Source organism: Aythya ferina (genome assembly GCF_964211825.1).
Source record: "Aythya ferina genome assembly, chromosome: 7".
Lineage (NCBI taxonomy): Eukaryota > Metazoa > Chordata > Aves > Anseriformes > Anatidae > Aythya > Aythya ferina.
Genome location: NC_140302.1, coordinates 29153239 through 29170783, shown reverse-complemented (window position 1 = coordinate 29170783; position 17545 = coordinate 29153239). Strand labels below are relative to the sequence as shown.

Genomic DNA, 17545 nt, shown 5'->3' with positions numbered 1-17545 from the left:
ATCTGTATTCAGAATTACTTGTGGGGTGGTAATTCACGTGAGTGGTTTAGCTGTGAAGCTGCAGCTGCATAGATGCATTTACTGTTACAAGTAATGACAGTTGAATCAATTGGGTTCTGGTTACACTTATGTGGGGATCTAATGCTAGGGTTTGCAGAACTGGTGCTATTGAGCCCTGCTTTGATATGCTTCTATATTGGATGTCTTTGGAGTAATGTCTTACAAAAGCAAACCAGAATGAATCACCCTTGTATTTCATATTTAAATATTTTTCAAGGCAAATAAGAAATGTGAAGAAGCACGCCATGAAAAGGAAACAATGGTGATGAAATATGTCCGAGGGGAGAAAGAGTCACTTGACCTCCGAAAGGAAAAGGAGATACTTGAGAGAAGAGTGCGAGATGCAAACAAAGAAATTGAAAAGCATACTAATAAAATCAAACAGCTTTCTCAGGAAAAAGGAAGATTACACCAGCTCTATGAAACTAAGGTGCTCTGAGTATTGCTGTGTGACTTGAGTGAATGATGAAAAGCACTATCAGAGCAAACTTAACAACACTTGTTTGCTAATGTACTTGGGGAAAGAAGAATGTTTTTGTTTTGTTTTGATGTATATCTGTGGAAAAAACCCTTTCCTCTGAGGGAAGGGGAAGTATTAACTGAGTTCTCGTTATCTTTTTCAAGTTCCGTTTAATATTTCCCTAACTTATTTTCTGTAATAAAAAAGAAAAGAGCACTTATTGCAGGTCCATGTTTTTTTGAGGGAGTTTCTAACTTTTTTTTTTTGAATTTTTAAAAGGCTGTAATGGCATTAAGTTATTGCAGTCTTTATTGCAATTTTTCTGTCTTCATTCTCTTGTACTTATGAAAATTGGTAGTATGGCAATAGGATTTTTCAGGCCTGATTCAAATAAATAAGTAAATTGCCTTTCAGTTTTAGAAGCCAGTAAAATTCCCATCAGGCTCCTAAATTACCCAGGTGTTTCTGTACTGTTTTGCAACTACTTCATGTGGAAGACCTGAAAATTGATGAAGTAGTAGGGTTCTTGCTGATTTGGGTCTCTTCTGATGAATTTTACTGTGCACAGTTGACAAAAGAAGCAGAAAAATACGATTTAAAGTCAGAAAAAATATGCTGCTGAAGCAAAAAATCACTTCAGTGTTTCTCACGTGAGCAGGAAGTGGGAACGTGGCTTCAGGTTTGCTAAACAAAAGTTAACCTACTAAAAAACCTCAGAACACCTCATGATTACACTAGAGCCTTGCAGGAACCGTACTGCCCTCACACGGTGCTTCAGTAAACCTATATTTAGCAGTTGAACCTATCATTTCAGAAGCAATTTGGAGGTGTGGGTTGATGCCCTATCTGTGGATGCTGGTACAGAAGTTTGGGCCAGCAGTGTCCTTTTCTTAACGTCCTGACTTGATGCTGACTTACAGGCTGGTGGTTTGACCTACGTATGTTGTTGCTGCCAGTGCTCACCCTGCATGTTTATAGCTGATATTACTGTTCTGTCAGTGTCAGGACTTCTCTCTGTAGCCTTGTGTAATATGTAACTACTGCTTTGTGCCTGCATTTCCTCATCCTGTTGCCAAAAAAAAAAAAAAAAAAAGGGGGGGCCTATGCAGCTTACTCAGGAGATTTTTATTGTAGACCAGAGCTCTAGTTTGTGTGTTGCAAGAAGCACTGGATGATTTATATCCATAAAATAAAATTTATGATTTTTTTTTTTTTTTTAGGATGCTGAAGCCACTCGACTCAACAAAGAAATAGAAAAACTGAAAGAAGAAATCAATTCTCATGTTATCAAAGTGAAATGGGCTCAGAACAAATTGAAAACTGAAATGGATTCGCACAGGGTTAGTAAAACGCTACCATGACATTAGACTACAGTCAGAGGAATGTAGTTGCGATACTGTTCTCTCTTTAAATAGTACTAAAATCTATTCTTAAAGTGTTCTGAATTTGAACACCTGCCGCAGAAGTTGGAATAGTGCTTTTAGATACTGTTACTGAGGTGGTAATGATAAAAGGATGCGAGGAGGGAAATGCAGAGGGTTCTGTTTAATCTGATCATCAACTTTTATTTGGATTTTGTATGATAGATTTAACTGTCTTTTTAATTCAGTTTTTCTGTGATAGATTTAATGTGATCTATCATCTACGGCACATAACCAAGGAGTCCTTTTTTGTGATTTTGGAACAAACAAAATTACATAAAGTAATAGCTGAAGGGAAGTAAGAAAGGAAAAAATACCGGACATTTTTGTTGTTGGTTCTTTTCAAACTGAAGTAGGAAACTTCTGTCATAAGAATTGTTTTTTTTCTAAATGATGTTATGTAAGTAGGTTTAACCCGTTATTCATTCCTGTTTCTGTAGGAATCAAAAGAGCGCCTCAAAGATGCAACAACAAAATTAACTCAAGCAAAAGAAGAAACAGACCAGATAAGGAAAAACTGTCAAGAAATGATAAAAACCTATCAGGTAAACGCTTTCTCAGGAGGTGGAATTAGTGTTCAGGATCTTATTTTACACCCCTCGCCCCTCCCATTTCTATCTTAAGCCATAACAGGGAAGAATTATCCTGTGTGAGTTACAATGTTGAGATGATCAATCACTGATTGCTTTGCTTGGAAAGTTGATAATCAGAAAGGAAAAAGTTTGTCTTGATTAGCATCTGGTGTGCAACTCTGTCTTCACCTTTTCAGAATTATTGGATACATGCCTATAGGAAAGTTCTTCAGTGATGTGAAAAGCTGTATAGGTGCTCATAAAACGGGAAAGGGAGATCTAAAACTAAAACTCTCCTTGTATCTTCTATCCTTTTAGGAGTCGGAAGAAATTAAATCAAATGAATTGGATGCAAAGCTCAGAGTAACTAAAGGAGAACTAGAAAAACAAATGCAGGAGAAGTCTGATCATCTGGAGGTAAGTATTTGGTGTATGGAGGCAGCACAGTTGCCTGGCTACCAGTTAACCTGGTAGTTACGAATGCTACGAGTTTCTAACTTGAGATTTTTTTTAATCTGCTTATAGTTCTTGCCAAACATTTTTCTTCTTGTCCTAATACTCCATTGCAGGTGTCTGCCTCCAACTCTGTTTATGGGAGGATGTTTTTAGATACTACCCTGGACTAATTTCTTAAAAACAGAATTGTTCTCATTGTATCATGCTTTTCCCATAACTGCTCTTTCATTTATCGGTGTCAATGTTGCCATAATTTAGATCACAAATTCTAAGGCAAGGTGTCCGTCTTTGACCAATATTTTGCTAAACTATGAGTCAGGGGATAGCTTCCATTCTCTGTAGAAATTTGCTATCCCAAAAACTAGATTCTCTGATGAGTACCTGCTCACGTGTGCATGTTTCATCTTCAGTTAAGCAAGTGTCAGAACGTAGAACTTTCCCCAGGGGCTGTTGTCAATTTGTACAACTAAAACTGAAATGTGCAATCCTATTTCTGTCCTTGCTTCTTTTTTAAAAAAAAAAAAAAAATCTAGCTTTTTTTCCCCCTAGGCTTTTGCTTTTGCTTGTGGTGGCTGTTTACCAATCTCTATGTAAGCGAAACAAACCTTTAAAGTACCTGTTTTATTTTAAGCCCAGCCCTCTCAGCTGTTGTGTTGGCCTGCATTCGCCTAGATTTTTTTTTGATATCCTAGGGAATGCCAGTGTCAATGTAGATTTCTTAATGAACTTCTCGCTCTTTAACAAGGTGCATCATGCAAAAATAAAAGAACTGGAAGACTTGAAGAGAACATTTAAAGAAGGCATGGATGAACTTCGAACTCTGAGGACAAAGGTAACGTGTTGGATTGTAGGAGAGCACAGTGTGTAGCATTGGCTTTTTGAATAAGACTGTATTCAATTTTTTGTTTGTAATTTTAGTTCTTCGAATAAATACTTTGATTAGAGACTGGCTTGCATGAGATCAGAAGGAGCACATAACTGACTCTGGGTAACCTTTCTTAGTGAATCAGTTGGTCCATAGTACAATGTTTTGTTTTATGGTATGCAACTCATTTGACTGAAAAGTTAGGAGAAACATTTAGTAAAGATCTCCTGAGTTTATTAACTTTGGAAAATGAAAAATATCTGTAAACTTTTCCTATTTGTGAAGCTAGGTTTTTAGACATCACACATTTGATGTCTGTTAAGGAGGTTATGCGATCTGTAACTAATGAACTGTCTGTAAATTAGCCTGCTGTTCCTTCAACCCAGATCTCAATAGGGCCTTAGAAAAACGGATGAAGACATGACTGGATTTGGTTTTGTAATTGGAAAAAAGATGTCTTTGAAGTCTTTGAATCCTGGTGCATTAGTTTGAGTCTTTGGACAAGACTAATGTTAATCACACTTGCATAATTTGGTATTTTTTGCATGTACTATTTTATCTATTTTTTCTGACTGTGTTTTGTGTGAAAAATAGGATATTACCACTCTGAGCTAAAATCATCAAAAAGTAATAAAAATGTTTTGTACAAAACGTTAGACATCTGATCAGAAGATCAGAATAATTCATCTCCGAAGCTTGGGGAAATAAATAGTTTGATTTTTCTGATTCAGGTGAAGTGTCTAGAGGATGAGCGCTTAAGAACAGAAGATGAGTTATCCAAGTATAAAGAGATCATTAATAGACAGAAGACTGAAATTCAGAGTTTGCTGGACAAAGTCAAAACTGTCGATCGTCTGCAGGATCAACATCAGAGGTACAGCTATGCACTTTGAGGAATGATGTGACAGATTTTCTGGTATTTGGAAAGTTTTTCTTTATTGAAATTACAAAATGCTTTAAAACATCAATAACATGCAGAATCCTTGTCCTAACTCAAGTGTTTATTTCTATGGTGAATCAATCTCACTAGTAATAGAGATGACCTTAATAGCTTTTAATAAAATTAATGGATTTAGTCTCGTAAATCTAACCAAAGTGTTCACTTTTAAGTGTACCCTATAAGAAGTTATGTCTTGTAGAAGCCTGCCCGCTGTTTGCTTTATTGAAAGATCCATCACTTCAAAAGTGTGATGGATGGATTAAAGTATTTAACAGAAAAGGTTTTATATCTTTGATAGGTGCCATATGCAGATAGTTGGGAGCACTTGTATTTCTGATGGATTAGTACTCATTCTGCTGTCCAAAATTTCCTCATTTAAGAACGTGAGGGATATAAAATCTTGGAAAGGAGTTGGGTTCGTGGACAGTTCAGGAGTTGCTGAGCATATTTCTGTTTTTGCATGGTGCATATGAAGTAGAATACAGAAATGCCATCCACTTCACTGATTCTAAGCAAATACAATGGAGGTAGACAACTTTTGGATAAAAAGAACCACTCACATGTCCCTCCTGTGCTTCTAAAGAATTCTTATTTCTCATTGAAAAATATTGCTGTGATTACGTGCTCAGGGTTTAGAGAATGAAGCGTTTTCCACTTGCTGTATGCTGGTCAGCTGCATTGGCACTGTCTCATTAGCTTTCCTAGGGAAACTGTGATCTGCTAGAGACAACTGAAGCATAGACTTCAGTCAGCAACAGCTTTTTTTTTTTTTTTTTCTCTTGGGATCTTGTTAAATGAATTAAAATGAACTCTGTGATCACAGTGTGAAAACTACAAATGTGTTTTTCCAGTTATTTTTTCTTCTCAGTAGTTGAGATGTCCTTAAACATGTCTCCATTTTTCCTGTTAAACTTGGATTGAGGTGGTTTTTTTAACATCTTCTCTGCACAGCGCTCACTACCACTGCATCAATTTTCCTATAGTCTTTTATTTCTCTCTTAAAATGACTGACGTGTTTTCAGTACTCCCTAGGATGTTTGACAGGGTTGTGGAATCTTAGAAAGAGATTGAAAACTTGGATCAGTAAATTCCTGTTCTCTCTGAAACTCTCTCTGAAAATAAATTTGCTGCCTTTTTTCACTTGCTTCCAAGAAAATAAGAATTTTGTCTTAATTCGTGCAAAATCTCATCTATTTTCTTTATGAGAAAAGGGTTGAGGAAGCAGGTTTCTTATTTCTAGAAGGAACCTAAAAGATTGAGGTGAAACATCTTTAAATATGTTAAAAGGTATTATAAAGGGAATGTTCAGCTAGTCTTTGTGTGCTGGAGCAAGGACAAAAATAAATGGGATTTTGCAGGAAAGATTATTTTAGGTTGGATGCTGGATAACACTGAGTTGGATACTGATTACCTCCAGTGTTGCAGGATTTGCTTTTTGGAGAAATGCAAGGATCAGTTGGAGATCTCTTTTTAGGATGGTCTACAGATTTAGCTTTGCTCGGTTTGACCTTGACTGTTAAGTAGAAATGGCTTCTCTCATAATGAAACAATGTATTTGGAAAAGGGAAATACAAGAATATTGCATTTGCAGGCTGTCCTCTTAATCTACAGTCTTGTTTCTGACACCCTGTACTGAAGCACGTGAAGTTGAGTACAGACAGCTGGTCACTTCATTTCTGTGTCATGTCAGCATTGCAGCTTGTCACGAAATGGAATCTGCAAGCTCCCTTCATTTTTAAAACAATCCAGTGGTGCACGAGGGTCACTAATTGTTCCTGGGCATTGCCTGGTCTGGACCCAAACGCTTTTATTTCAGTAAGGTTTCGTATCTGATGTCTTCAAGCTCAGGTTATTCCTAATAATATGCAATTCTTTTGGCAGAGATGAACAAGATATCAATGCTTTAAAGGAAGAAGTAGATGGTCTCAATTCTCTTATTGCTGATCTCCAGAAGGACATTGAAGGTAGTCGGAAAAGAGAATCTGAGCTATTGATATTCACTGAAAAATTAACCAGTAAGAATGCGCAGCTTCAGTCTGAAAACAATTCCTTACAGAGCCAGGTGGATAAGCTTTCTTACAGCGAAAGAGAGCTGCAGAATCAGGTGGAATGTGTTCGACAGGCTAAAGATGATCTGGTGAGTACAGCATGCAGCTTGTTCACGCGTTACTAAGATGTTTGGGGACCATGAATTCCATGGTCCCCAAACGTGTTCTTCCTCACCTAACTGCAACTTGTTGAGTTTGCCAGCCTGGTAGAATGAACACCTCATCTTTTTAAGAAGACAGAAATCCTAAGGCACGCAGCACTGCAATGCGATGGGGGTGTCCCTGCGTTGTTCTTTTTGTGTTGCAGGACAGAGTTATTCTCTATGCAACTGACATTGAAACAACCAAAGGATTGTAATTTTTGAATTGTATTACTGTTTCTTAGGTAGTCTTTATAAATGTAAGATAAACGTAATTTAATTTTCAATGATTGCTGTAAAAACAAAACAAAAATTAACATACCTGTACTGCACAGCTCTATGTGCTGTACTGCATTGTGTGGATGTTTTAGAATTCAGGAATCTTACTGCAGCATCGCGTTGTGCTGTGTATTCAGTTGGAATGCTAGTTTTTAGCTTAACAAATGTAAAATGCAAGAGATTCTCATGTAGAAAGCAAAGTACAGAGACAGAACTGTTGAGTGTGCAGTGTGGTTAGGCAGGAATTCTTGTGGTATATGACTTAAAACCAAACTATAATTTCAGGCCACCAAGTTGCAGAAGGAGGAGGATCAGCGAAAGCTAGAGGTTGAGACGCTGCAGGCTCAGCTGGCTTCAGAGCAGAAAGAACTAACAGCGCTGAAGACCCACGTGGATGAGCTGAAAGATGAACTGACTACCCAGAAGCGCAAGCATGCAGCAAACCTGAAAGATCTCACGAAACAGCTTCAGCTAGGTTGAAATTAATTTCAGATATAATAATAAGTCAGCCCAGTCTGTAAGCCCCTTCACAGAGTCTGGCAGAGACGAAGGTTTCTGTCAGTGTATGCGCGCTGTTTGAGCTTAGCCCTTCTCACTCTCCCTGTCCCAAAAGAGTGAGCGAGCAAGTTAAGACTTGAGAAAACTGCAGTGGCAACGAACAGGCCCTAGTCTCAATTGTCAGCCTTAAACAAAACTCTTGAAATGGGCTTAGTTATAAACTGAAAGTTTTATTTTGAGAGCTTTGTCTTTGTTATCCTGTACGGGACTACCTAAATGTCACTGTGGGTAGGTACAGATCCTGGTCTGAGTATAGGCAAAAGCTGCCAGAAGTTTCCTAGCTCCTGACTGTATCAGGAATTATTGGTGGGAGCTACTGCTTAGTATATTAAACAGAGCAGTTTAGTTATTAAGGATGGATGGATGTTGAGAGACTGATGATTAATTTTGTCAACAGATAGAAATCATTAAATACTCGATAGCACATATGTTCTGAATGCAGATAGATTTGAATGTATTCAGGCTTCTTTGAAATGTATTTGAAAGAAGAACTCTTACTGACATTGTGCAAGAGAAGTTATTTGTCTCTTTGTACATACATGAACAGCTGTGCATTTTCCCTTTTCATCCCTACTGAATGAGTGGTGCTTCTGGCACAAGTACTGCTCTCAGCTCCCACTAGTGATAGTCATGAGATCGCAGAACGGAGCTGCTGTTCTGTCATTCAGTGGTTATTTCCCCAGCAGTCCCAATCAAAGGCAAAATCAAATTCAAGTCTTGTTGTTCCCAGATAATCCTGTGGATGACATTACTTCAGCTGGAAATTGTTGCAGGGTCTTAGCAGATGTTGCATCCAGGTACTTCATGGCTGAGTGCAGGGACAGAAGGGAGCTATTTTGGTTCTTGTTTTGTCTTTTCCCCATCAGATTTTAGTTGCTACCATTGTCTTTAAGTAGTCAAGCCACGTTAAATTATCAGAGGTCAGAGGATTAGAGTGTTTGTTGTATCACACTGGGTCTTGGTTTTTAATCTCCTGTTGGTAACAATCACTTTATTATACTTTTAGCACGCAGGAAATTGGATCAGATGGAAAACGGTAATTATGACAAAGAAGTCAGCAGCATGGGGAGTCGTTCCAGTTCATCAGGTAATATAGCTAATAGCAGGGCTGCCAAAACAATCCTTCGATCTTAATAAGGTTGCCATGGTGTGCTGCTCTCAGTCTTGCTCTTTCTGTGGTTTGTGCGTATGCAGTGTGTGGGCAGTCTCCCATTCAGCCTGACAAAATAGCCTTTAAACACCAAAATGCACTTGGCTGAATGCAGTTAAAGGTGCTTATCCTTATTACAAGATTAAAGCTTGATGTTTATGTGTTTTGGGTCTTCTTAAATGCAAGACTTTTGTTGTTGTTGTTGCTTTTATGTTTGGAGGAAGCTCAGAGGACTGCAGTTTCTAGAAAACCCTCTTAAATGCAGCTGTGGCAAAACAAAAATTAGCAGCAGCTTCCAAGATTGTTTAATTGCCTTATTGACAGTTGCAACTGTTTAACTGATAAAAATCAATTAGCATGTTTAGAGGCATCAGTGTGTTTGTGTAGAATTCATTACTTTCTATCCAGTTAGAAGTAGAACGGTTATCTTTAATGCTGAAAACAACAGCTGTTTTCTTCCTCAGTATCATTGGGTTTTAAATTGGGTTAGGTATGCTGAAGTATTTTGCAATCTTTCTGTATAAGCAAGAGGTGAACAGAAAGAAAAAAAAATACTTCAAGCTCTAAGTGAACAGCGCTGTAGGTGGTTTACAATGTAGGGCTCCTGTCAGCCTGTACGCAGTTCTCATGGTTGTGATTTTAGCAGACTGTAGAATAGATTTGTTTGAAAATCAGCTCAGTCTTGTACAAAGTAATATTAATGAATATGACAGTACTTCTGCAGGGCTAAGTGTTACTCAAGTACGTACAGTGATGCTAATGGAATTATGCCCATAACTAGTTTACTACGCACTGCTCCAGCACGCATTTAAATGGTGTAAAAACTCCTTATTGTAGAAACCCACTCACGTGTAAGGGAAACTGACATTCTGAAGAAAATATCCTAAGCAACTAAAATGTAATGAACGCGCTGCACTGGTGGAGATGTTTTATTTGTGGCAAAAGTAAAAAGAGCTTTAAAATCTGAATGTGTTGGCAGGGTCCCTGAACGCGCGCAGCAGCAATGAGGATCGGTCACCTGAGAACACTGGATCTTCAGTGGCTGTGGACAGCTTCCCAGAGGTGGACAAGTCTATCCTGGTTGAAAGAATCCTGAGGCTACAGAAAGCACATGCTCGAAAAAATGAAAAGATGGAGTTTATGGAGGATCACATTAAACACCTTGTGGAGGAAATCAGGAAAAAAACTAAGTATGTTCTGAGTTTGGTTGGTACAGTTTTTGATGTTGGGTTTACACATACTGAAGTATGCACGAGGCTCTATTTCTTTATAAAAGCTTAGTGTAGTTCTACTGCTATTCTCAACTTAATGTTGAAATGATTTGTTGAAGTTATGACTTAAATGAACAGCGTTGCTTCAATGACCATTCAAAAACAGATGAATTCAACTGTGGGTGCTGGTTTTAAAAAGGCAGAATATTGCTCCCCAATTGTCTCACACTTGGTGTTGAGATACATGGGTTGAGAACATGGGTTGATATCACTTGATCCTCAGTTGCTACTGAGAACTGTCAGCAGTGCTGCAAATAGAACCCCAGGGTCTTGAGTCAGGCAAATAATAAATAAAGCATGCAATGAGAGTTGCTTCTAAAAAAGCTGGTTTAAACAACACTTCTTGCATGCGTGAGATCTCTGAGCAAGTTTGAGTGTAGTACCTAGATGTACAGGTCATCGTCCTACTGTCCAACTTGCTCTCTGTCCAACTTGCTCTCATGGCTTACTTGATCTGTAGGGCTCTTTCCAGTTTGAGCATATGCTACCAAACTTCCTTACCAGATCTGTCCTGTGTGCTGAGACAGGTTCAGTGGGACACTGAAATGATTTTAAAACTGAAGACTGCATCATACTTCATACGCCAAGCTGAGGTTGCACAGTAGTTGAGATTGCCCAGTATTTCAGTTTTTGGGGTAAATGGCATTGTCTAGTAGGTCATTTGAACTTTTGGCAAAGAAAAATAGAGGCATCTTTTTGTACCCTTCTTTGCTCCGGTAGCAATATTACTTTCTCAAAGTACTTTAAGGTATAACTTGTGCATTTCAGTGTCCCAGCTTTCCATCACATACTATAGCATCTGTGGTACCTTAGGTTTTCTGCCGTCATAGGCTTTGCAGGCATTTACTTTACTGCCTAATACAGTACTGCTTGGAATTAAAATTATTGTATGTCAGGAATGTGAAGTTATTTCAGTGTCTGTTCCTAACTACCTTGTAACGCTGTGATGTCTTTTTAATTTTTGCCCAGAATTATTCAGAGTTACATTTTACGGGAAGAAGCTGGCACGCTGTCCTCAGAGGCCTCTGACTTCAACAAAGTACACTTGAGTAGACGAGGTGGGATCATGGCATCTCTGTATACATCTCATCCCGCAGACAGCGGTCTCACGTTAGAACTCTCCTTAGAGATAAACAGAAAGCTGCAGGCTGTGTTAGAAGATACATTACTGAAAAATATTACATTGAAAGTGAGTATGCCTTTTGTTCTGCATGCTCTCCTAGTTCTGAGATATTCTCTTCAAAGAGATGTGTGCTGTTAAAGGGAGGAGGCTTTTTGGAAGTCAGCTCCCTGTGAATTGGTGATACTGATAGCATTGGTTAATCAAAGAGTGCTGTAATGTGATCCACTCTGAATCTCTTTCGGGACCCTGTGATGTGCTGAAGTAGAAGGCTGGTTCTCAGCAGTAAATGTAGGGCTGCCTGTCTGGCAGAGAAAAAGCCTTTGCACCTTCCCTCTGTCATGTGGGGGCTGCTTGGGCTCTGCGTGCCTGGTCCTGTGCCAGTTGCTGGGTACCGAATTGAGCCACTGGGGCAGCGTGTCTGCTGTGAGGAAATGACAGCAGGCTGGGAAGAGTTGTGCAGCCTGCTACCTGAACTGCTACGTTATGCAGGAGCTGGATATCTCTTCCTGGGATTATCGTTCCCCTTAAACACTGCACTTTGTAGAGACAGCCTGTAGAAGTAACTTAAGAAGTAACCATCTTAGTAACTGCAAAAAAGACTTGCTCAAAGGTTTGCATCCTTTACTGAAATGAGCTTGGTTTTCTCTACCTCTGTCTAATCATTTGCATTTGTTCGGGATACTTGAAAGTATCAATCTGCTGACATAAACACTAATTTTGACTTATTAGTGCATTTTGTGCTGATTTGGTTTGTTTTCTCTCTCTAACTTAACCCATCCTTTCTTTCTCCCAAAGGAAAACCTTCAGACTCTAGGAACAGAAATAGAACGACTTATTAAACACAAGCACGAACTGGAACAGAGAATAAAGCAGACATAACTAAAGCTTCTGTGGAATAACTGATACGAAGATGCAGAAAAGGCAGGTGCTACAGACCACTGTTTTTCTACATTTTTCCAGAAATTTGATTGCCTGCCAGCACAAGCATCCAGTATTTTGTATACACGGCCTGTAGTCATACAGGCTGCTCTTACTCATGAGAGAGATACAGGGTTTGGCATCAGTGTGGTTCTGTCTACCCGATACCAGCCTGAGGTGTTGCTGAACTTTCCTACACACTACATTTATCTAAAACTTTTATTTGAATTGACATAGAGATGCTTTGCAGTGCATACTATGTTTTCAGTGAGTTGCAGTGAGATTTTCATTTCTACACTGTATCATTAATCAGTCTTTTAATGACAGAGCTTGAAAAAATAAATCAATTATGTTTTAATTGCTGTTGAACATATCCAGTGCTACTGAGCTTTAAGGGCTTTCAGATACTATTTCCTTTCTTGCATATTACTTCTAATGATTAGGTTGATCGAGCATTTTTGACAAATGCATGGAAAAATGCTTTGTCACAAAATTTTTAAGTGATGACTATGACATTGCTTATTTTCTGCTTTGGATTAGCATTTATTGGGTCAATTTATTCAAAAGAAATGAAACAACAGTAAAACTAAGGGATTAAGGAACTTTCTGAATCAATTATTGAGTATGTGCAACAGAAACAAACATCAATTCAGCAAATCTTGTAAACCCCTGATCTCTAGGTGTATGGTCTAAAGAAGTCTGATCTTTGAAAATTGGTTAATAAAACTTTGTCTTTTTTTATAACTAACAACATTTAAAAAAAAAAATAAGAGTTAAACTGCCCACTGTTACATATGTACAGATAGACATTGTGCTTGCATCTGTTTTCAGATGAATGAAAAATTTTCAGAGACAAATAGAAGCTTACTAAGTTCTCTCGTTAGCTTTGAATAGACCAGCCCATGAAAGTGGTGGTAAGAAATAGAAAATATATCTAAATGGGATTTCATTCTGTTGGTTTGACTGTAAAAGTGGCATAGAAACATGTGTGACTCCTTAATTTTACTGTTGTGAAGAATTAAGATGGTTAAAATGGCATGAACTGAGAATTGTTGTTTAATCCCTCAGTGTCTGAGAGGGTGATAGCAGAAGAGGATCAAGGTGACAAGTTCTTAGTCTCACATCACGTTCACATTTTAATTCCAAGATAAGTAATTCCCAGGACCTGAAAAGTCTATTCCAGCAGTAAATGCATTATCAGTGTGTTTATTGCCTTCTGACCAAAATGTATTTACCAGTTCAGACTGTAAATACATACGTTGGGTTTTTCTTAAATACTTGAACTTCCTATCATCATGAAAAAAATATTCAGTGTACATCTGTATGCTGGAGCGTACAAGGAGGAAAGTTTACGAAAGCATCCAGGTGACTTAGGGGCATGTACTCCATTTTCATGTGCCACTGAGTCACTTGGGCATTGTGATGAGCCAAACTGAGCAGAAGGGCCCGATCTGGTTTGTTTGAATAGTTGGGTGCAAGACAGTGGGATAGGCACTTCTGAAAGTACTTCACAGGATCAAGACCTGGTTTGTGGTCCAGAGAGCTTCAGGGGGTCTTTGGATAGCCGGTCCCTTCAGTGTCAGTGAAGTGTTTGGAAAAGGAGGGTGAAAACGAGTGATGAAAACCCTGATGAGCGTCGTAGAAGCTGTGAGCCTTTACTCTGGGTGGGTTTTATACATATATGTATATTTTTTTTAAACTCCTGAGAACAACGTTTATTCAAAACGTTAGGGAATTTTGACCAGCACAGTCGTGGGACTACCTCTGCTTTGTTGTTGCTTAAGTGATGTGGAGAGGGAAATTCCTGCCTCTGCTGAAACAGATGGTCCCCAACTTCTGGGAAGCTGAGATTTAACCCCGAGCAAACAGGCAGTTGGTCATGACTGAGCTAGACCTTCTGCTGAAGGAAAGTATTGAGAAAGACCAATTTGCATGTCGAGACATAGCTTAGCTTTTGTATGTTGGCGTTTTCATGCTTTAACGTACCAGATCTCTGGATATTTTCAGGTGTTCAGCTGAATGACTCCAGTATTTTAGATACAATGTTAATATTGTAATCATTTAATATATGTTCTCCAGGTGTACAATGTGAATGAAGGAGAGGCGTGGTGCAGATGGAATAAGTGCAATGACATTGTGGAAATTCTTATTTCTTTTTGGCATGGTTGTTTCTCCATTTAAGTTATTTGAGAAACCTAGTTAGTTGCCCTCCTGCCCTGCTGGAAATGCTGCTTTCCTCTCTGTAGCACTAAAAACTTCCCAGACTTCCCCCCCCCTGGTTATGGAGACACACAAAGCTGTTGAAATTTCACTTTGCTTATTGTGCATGGTATTCACGTAGACTAAAGTCATCAGGAGGCTTTATTTTAAGCATACTTGTTAGAGATAGAACTTAACAACACATTAGATAGAACACATTAACAAGAACTCCTGTGGAAAGGTGCTCCTGTGGGATGGTTCCCACCATTGAACACCAGTGGGTGCAAGGCTTGGTTTATTACATTTCACTTACCCTTGTTCTGAAGACTTTTTATGTTATCAGCAAGAGATTGAAAACTGTCCCCAGATAAAATAAATTTTGCTGATGAACTGACAAACTAATTTTGAAGACAGCCTGGAGCAGTGAGCTCACATACCTGTCACTGAATCTCAGTGTCCATTAGATGTGTGATTGCCACAGGCTCTTCCGCAAGTTCCTAGCTGGTAGCTAGTTGTATCCCACAGGCTAAAACATCTGAATCCTGAACACTCAGGGTGCTCTTTTAATCCAAACATCTCACATCCAGATGTTCTCAGAGACCCTACAGGAAGGCTGCCGGTGCTTTTCTACCCTCTGTAAAATCCTGTGCTGTCATTGTCTAAAGCTAGATCCTCTGAAATAATTATTTTTTTTCTGTAGAAATCACTGGCTTTCTGCTTCATAGGCTTGTGCAATATTTTTAATTTCAGTCTCCAGAATGCAGTGGAGGTCAGTTTGTTCTCAGATACCCTCTCATCTTCTTAACTTGTTGCTGGCAACACCTACAGTCTCTCCAGCTGCTAAAACTGAAGTTAGTCTTTTGAAATAGCTTTCATCACAGTAGTTTAGTTCATAACTAAACCAGACAATAACAGATCAGATCTCTGGCTTCCACTGAACTGAGTGTAAAGCTGCCTGCGTGCTGCAGGGACCCTGCAGGAACCTAGGAGGTGGTTCAGAGCTCAGGGCCTGACAGCCCTCTAGGAATGGGCTTTGCCCCTTCCAGCTGCCGATGTGATGGGAAATACCAACGGTAGGTGGCACTAGAAATCAGACTGATCGCGTCTCCCCAGCCACCTGAAACCCTTCAGAAGGCAGACAGCTGAGCTGCAGAGGGAGTTGGGTGGCATTTACAGCTTTTCCAAGACGGATGGCATTTCCTTCCTGTTTCCATGTTCAAACTGAAGCTATGTTAAATCTTCCAATATATGTATGTACGGTGTCCGAATATACAGAGTGTCTATTGATTTAATTTTGTAGATACTTGTTTCTGTATAAAGTTTTTGAAGATATCGCTATACATTATGTATATATTGTACTTTGAAATAATAAACCCACAAATGAGTGAAAGTCTGCTGCAGGTCTGTGGTTTGTGCCTACGTGCTGCTGCCTGACGCCAGGTCGCACAGGTACCTGCGTGGCTGCGTTTTTCTGCTGCACCATCCGAGCACGAGGTAGGTGGCAGTGGTGTCCTTGCTGCGTACCGCAGGTGCTGGCAGCCAGACTAACAGCAAAGCCAGGGAAAAGCAGAGCTGGGCATGTCTGTACTTCATCTCTGGGAGACTGGGCTGAGACTGCTCCATCCTGAAGACAGGCAATAGGTGTGCTGCAATTAAATGCTGCTGTGAGCTCTTAGCAGTTCCAGTAAGTGGCCCGAATGCCTGAGTCCTCTTTTTCCTTGTGTAATGTGAATTTGACAATCCCAGTAGCAAAGGCCCCGTTCCCTTGCTCACACTGTGCATCCGTTTGCTGCTCTGGTTTATTTATTCAGCTATACAGGTGCATAACAGCAGTATGACTGACATACAAGCTGTGGTGTTTTTGTTTTTGTTTTGTTTGGTTGTTTTTTAAGTGATGCTGTCAGATTGCAAGCTGACCACTGAGCATTGTGGCTACTCTTTTTTAATAAAAGTCCAGGAATCAGGTCTGCAGAGGCTGTGCTGCCCTTTCAAACTGGTTGCATGGAGACTGAGAAAGGGGAAGAAGACAAGAATAGGATAACTTAAGGAATTTATTCTAGTATCTTCCAGGGAATGCTAAGTGAAAGAAGGGAGGGTGCTATTTTCTGTTGGAATTTTAATGGCAAACTAGCCCTGGCTTTCTGGGAGTAGGGTGAGGGTTCCCAGTGTGGTTTCTGGTTGCTGTTATCTGCATTGCCCTTTGCTGGAGTTGTTTGCAGTCCACTGTCTTTCTTCCAGCCTTTTCCACTGGGAGCAGATGCAGCTTTTGCTGACAGATGAAGCGAAAAGCCAGGATTTATTTGTGCTCCTAAATACTTAGCGGCACTACTTGGAAACATCAGCTTGAAGCAAAACTTCCTCAAATAGAAATCGTAGTTTGGGTGGTAGTTGCAAGTAGCCACTTGGCAAACTTCCCACCCCTGTTTTGGAGATCTGTGTTTTGGACGGGCACAACTAGCAGAGGAAAGGTTCCCGCAGCACCGTTAAGCACTCAGCCCTGCAGCAAGCCAGTCTGGTACCGGAGCCATTGGGCAATAAATACACACCCCAGAGCTAGCAGTCTGCTGCTCTAGCTGACTGTGAAAGAGGAAATCCGCGCTGCTATTTTTCTCTCCCTGCCCTATTTTAAGGGTTTTTAATAGAGAGACAGGGTTGGGGTTTGTTGTTGCGGTTGTTTTTAGGCTATTTTACATTAAACCACAGTGGCTCTGTGCCAGATTTTGCAAGAGTTTTGCATGCATACAGTAACTTCTTGTAGAAGAGTGAGTGCTGATGAACAAGTTGTTCTCGTACCCTGTACAAATATGCTGTTAGATATGTTTATGACTGTTCTGCTCTGGTGGATGCCCTATATGCAGGAAATCTCCAGCCTTCAGGTGTTGCAGGGCTCTTCACTGTGTGCAGCTGATCTCAGGGCTGTTGTAATGCCCCAAGTGAAGCACCTCACTGACTAACAGGCTGAATTAATTCTGGTCTTGAACACCGATGGGCTGCTTATGGAGTTTCTATTTAGAAAATAATCCAGAGTGTAGGAAAGCAGCACAAGAAATCCCTGAGAAGTCTGCTCTCTAACAAGATGCTGGTG

At 39.7% G+C, this 17545-nt stretch overlaps 1 protein-coding gene across 6 annotated transcripts in view; it reads left to right on the top strand.

The window, feature by feature from the left end:
* The window catches only part of CCDC186 (coiled-coil domain containing 186), a 33959-nt gene extending 18109 nt beyond the window's left edge, over nt 1–15850 (top strand). For 5 of the 6 annotated variants that reach the window (XM_084525968.1, XM_084525969.1, XM_084525967.1 and 2 more), the window contains 12 exons: nt 278–490; nt 1741–1860; nt 2382–2486; nt 2832–2930; nt 3715–3801; nt 4566–4708; nt 6656–6911; nt 7527–7716; nt 8806–8886; nt 9929–10139; nt 11190–11409; nt 12139–15850. In XM_084525968.1, the coding sequence (XP_084382094.1) occupies nt 278–490; nt 1741–1860; nt 2382–2486; nt 2832–2930; nt 3715–3801; nt 4566–4708; nt 6656–6911; nt 7527–7716; nt 8806–8886; nt 9929–10139; nt 11190–11409; nt 12139–12222 (1809 nt within the window). In that variant the 3' untranslated portion in view covers nt 12223–15850. Of the gene's footprint in view, nt 1–277; nt 491–1740; nt 1861–2381; nt 2487–2831; nt 2931–3714; nt 3802–4565; nt 4709–6655; nt 6912–7526; nt 7717–8805; nt 8887–9928; nt 10151–11189; nt 11410–12138 lie in introns of all 6 variants that reach the window. The other variant, XR_014695019.1, reaches the window with a different exon arrangement.
* The last annotated feature ends 1695 nt before the right edge of the window (nt 15851–17545 follow it).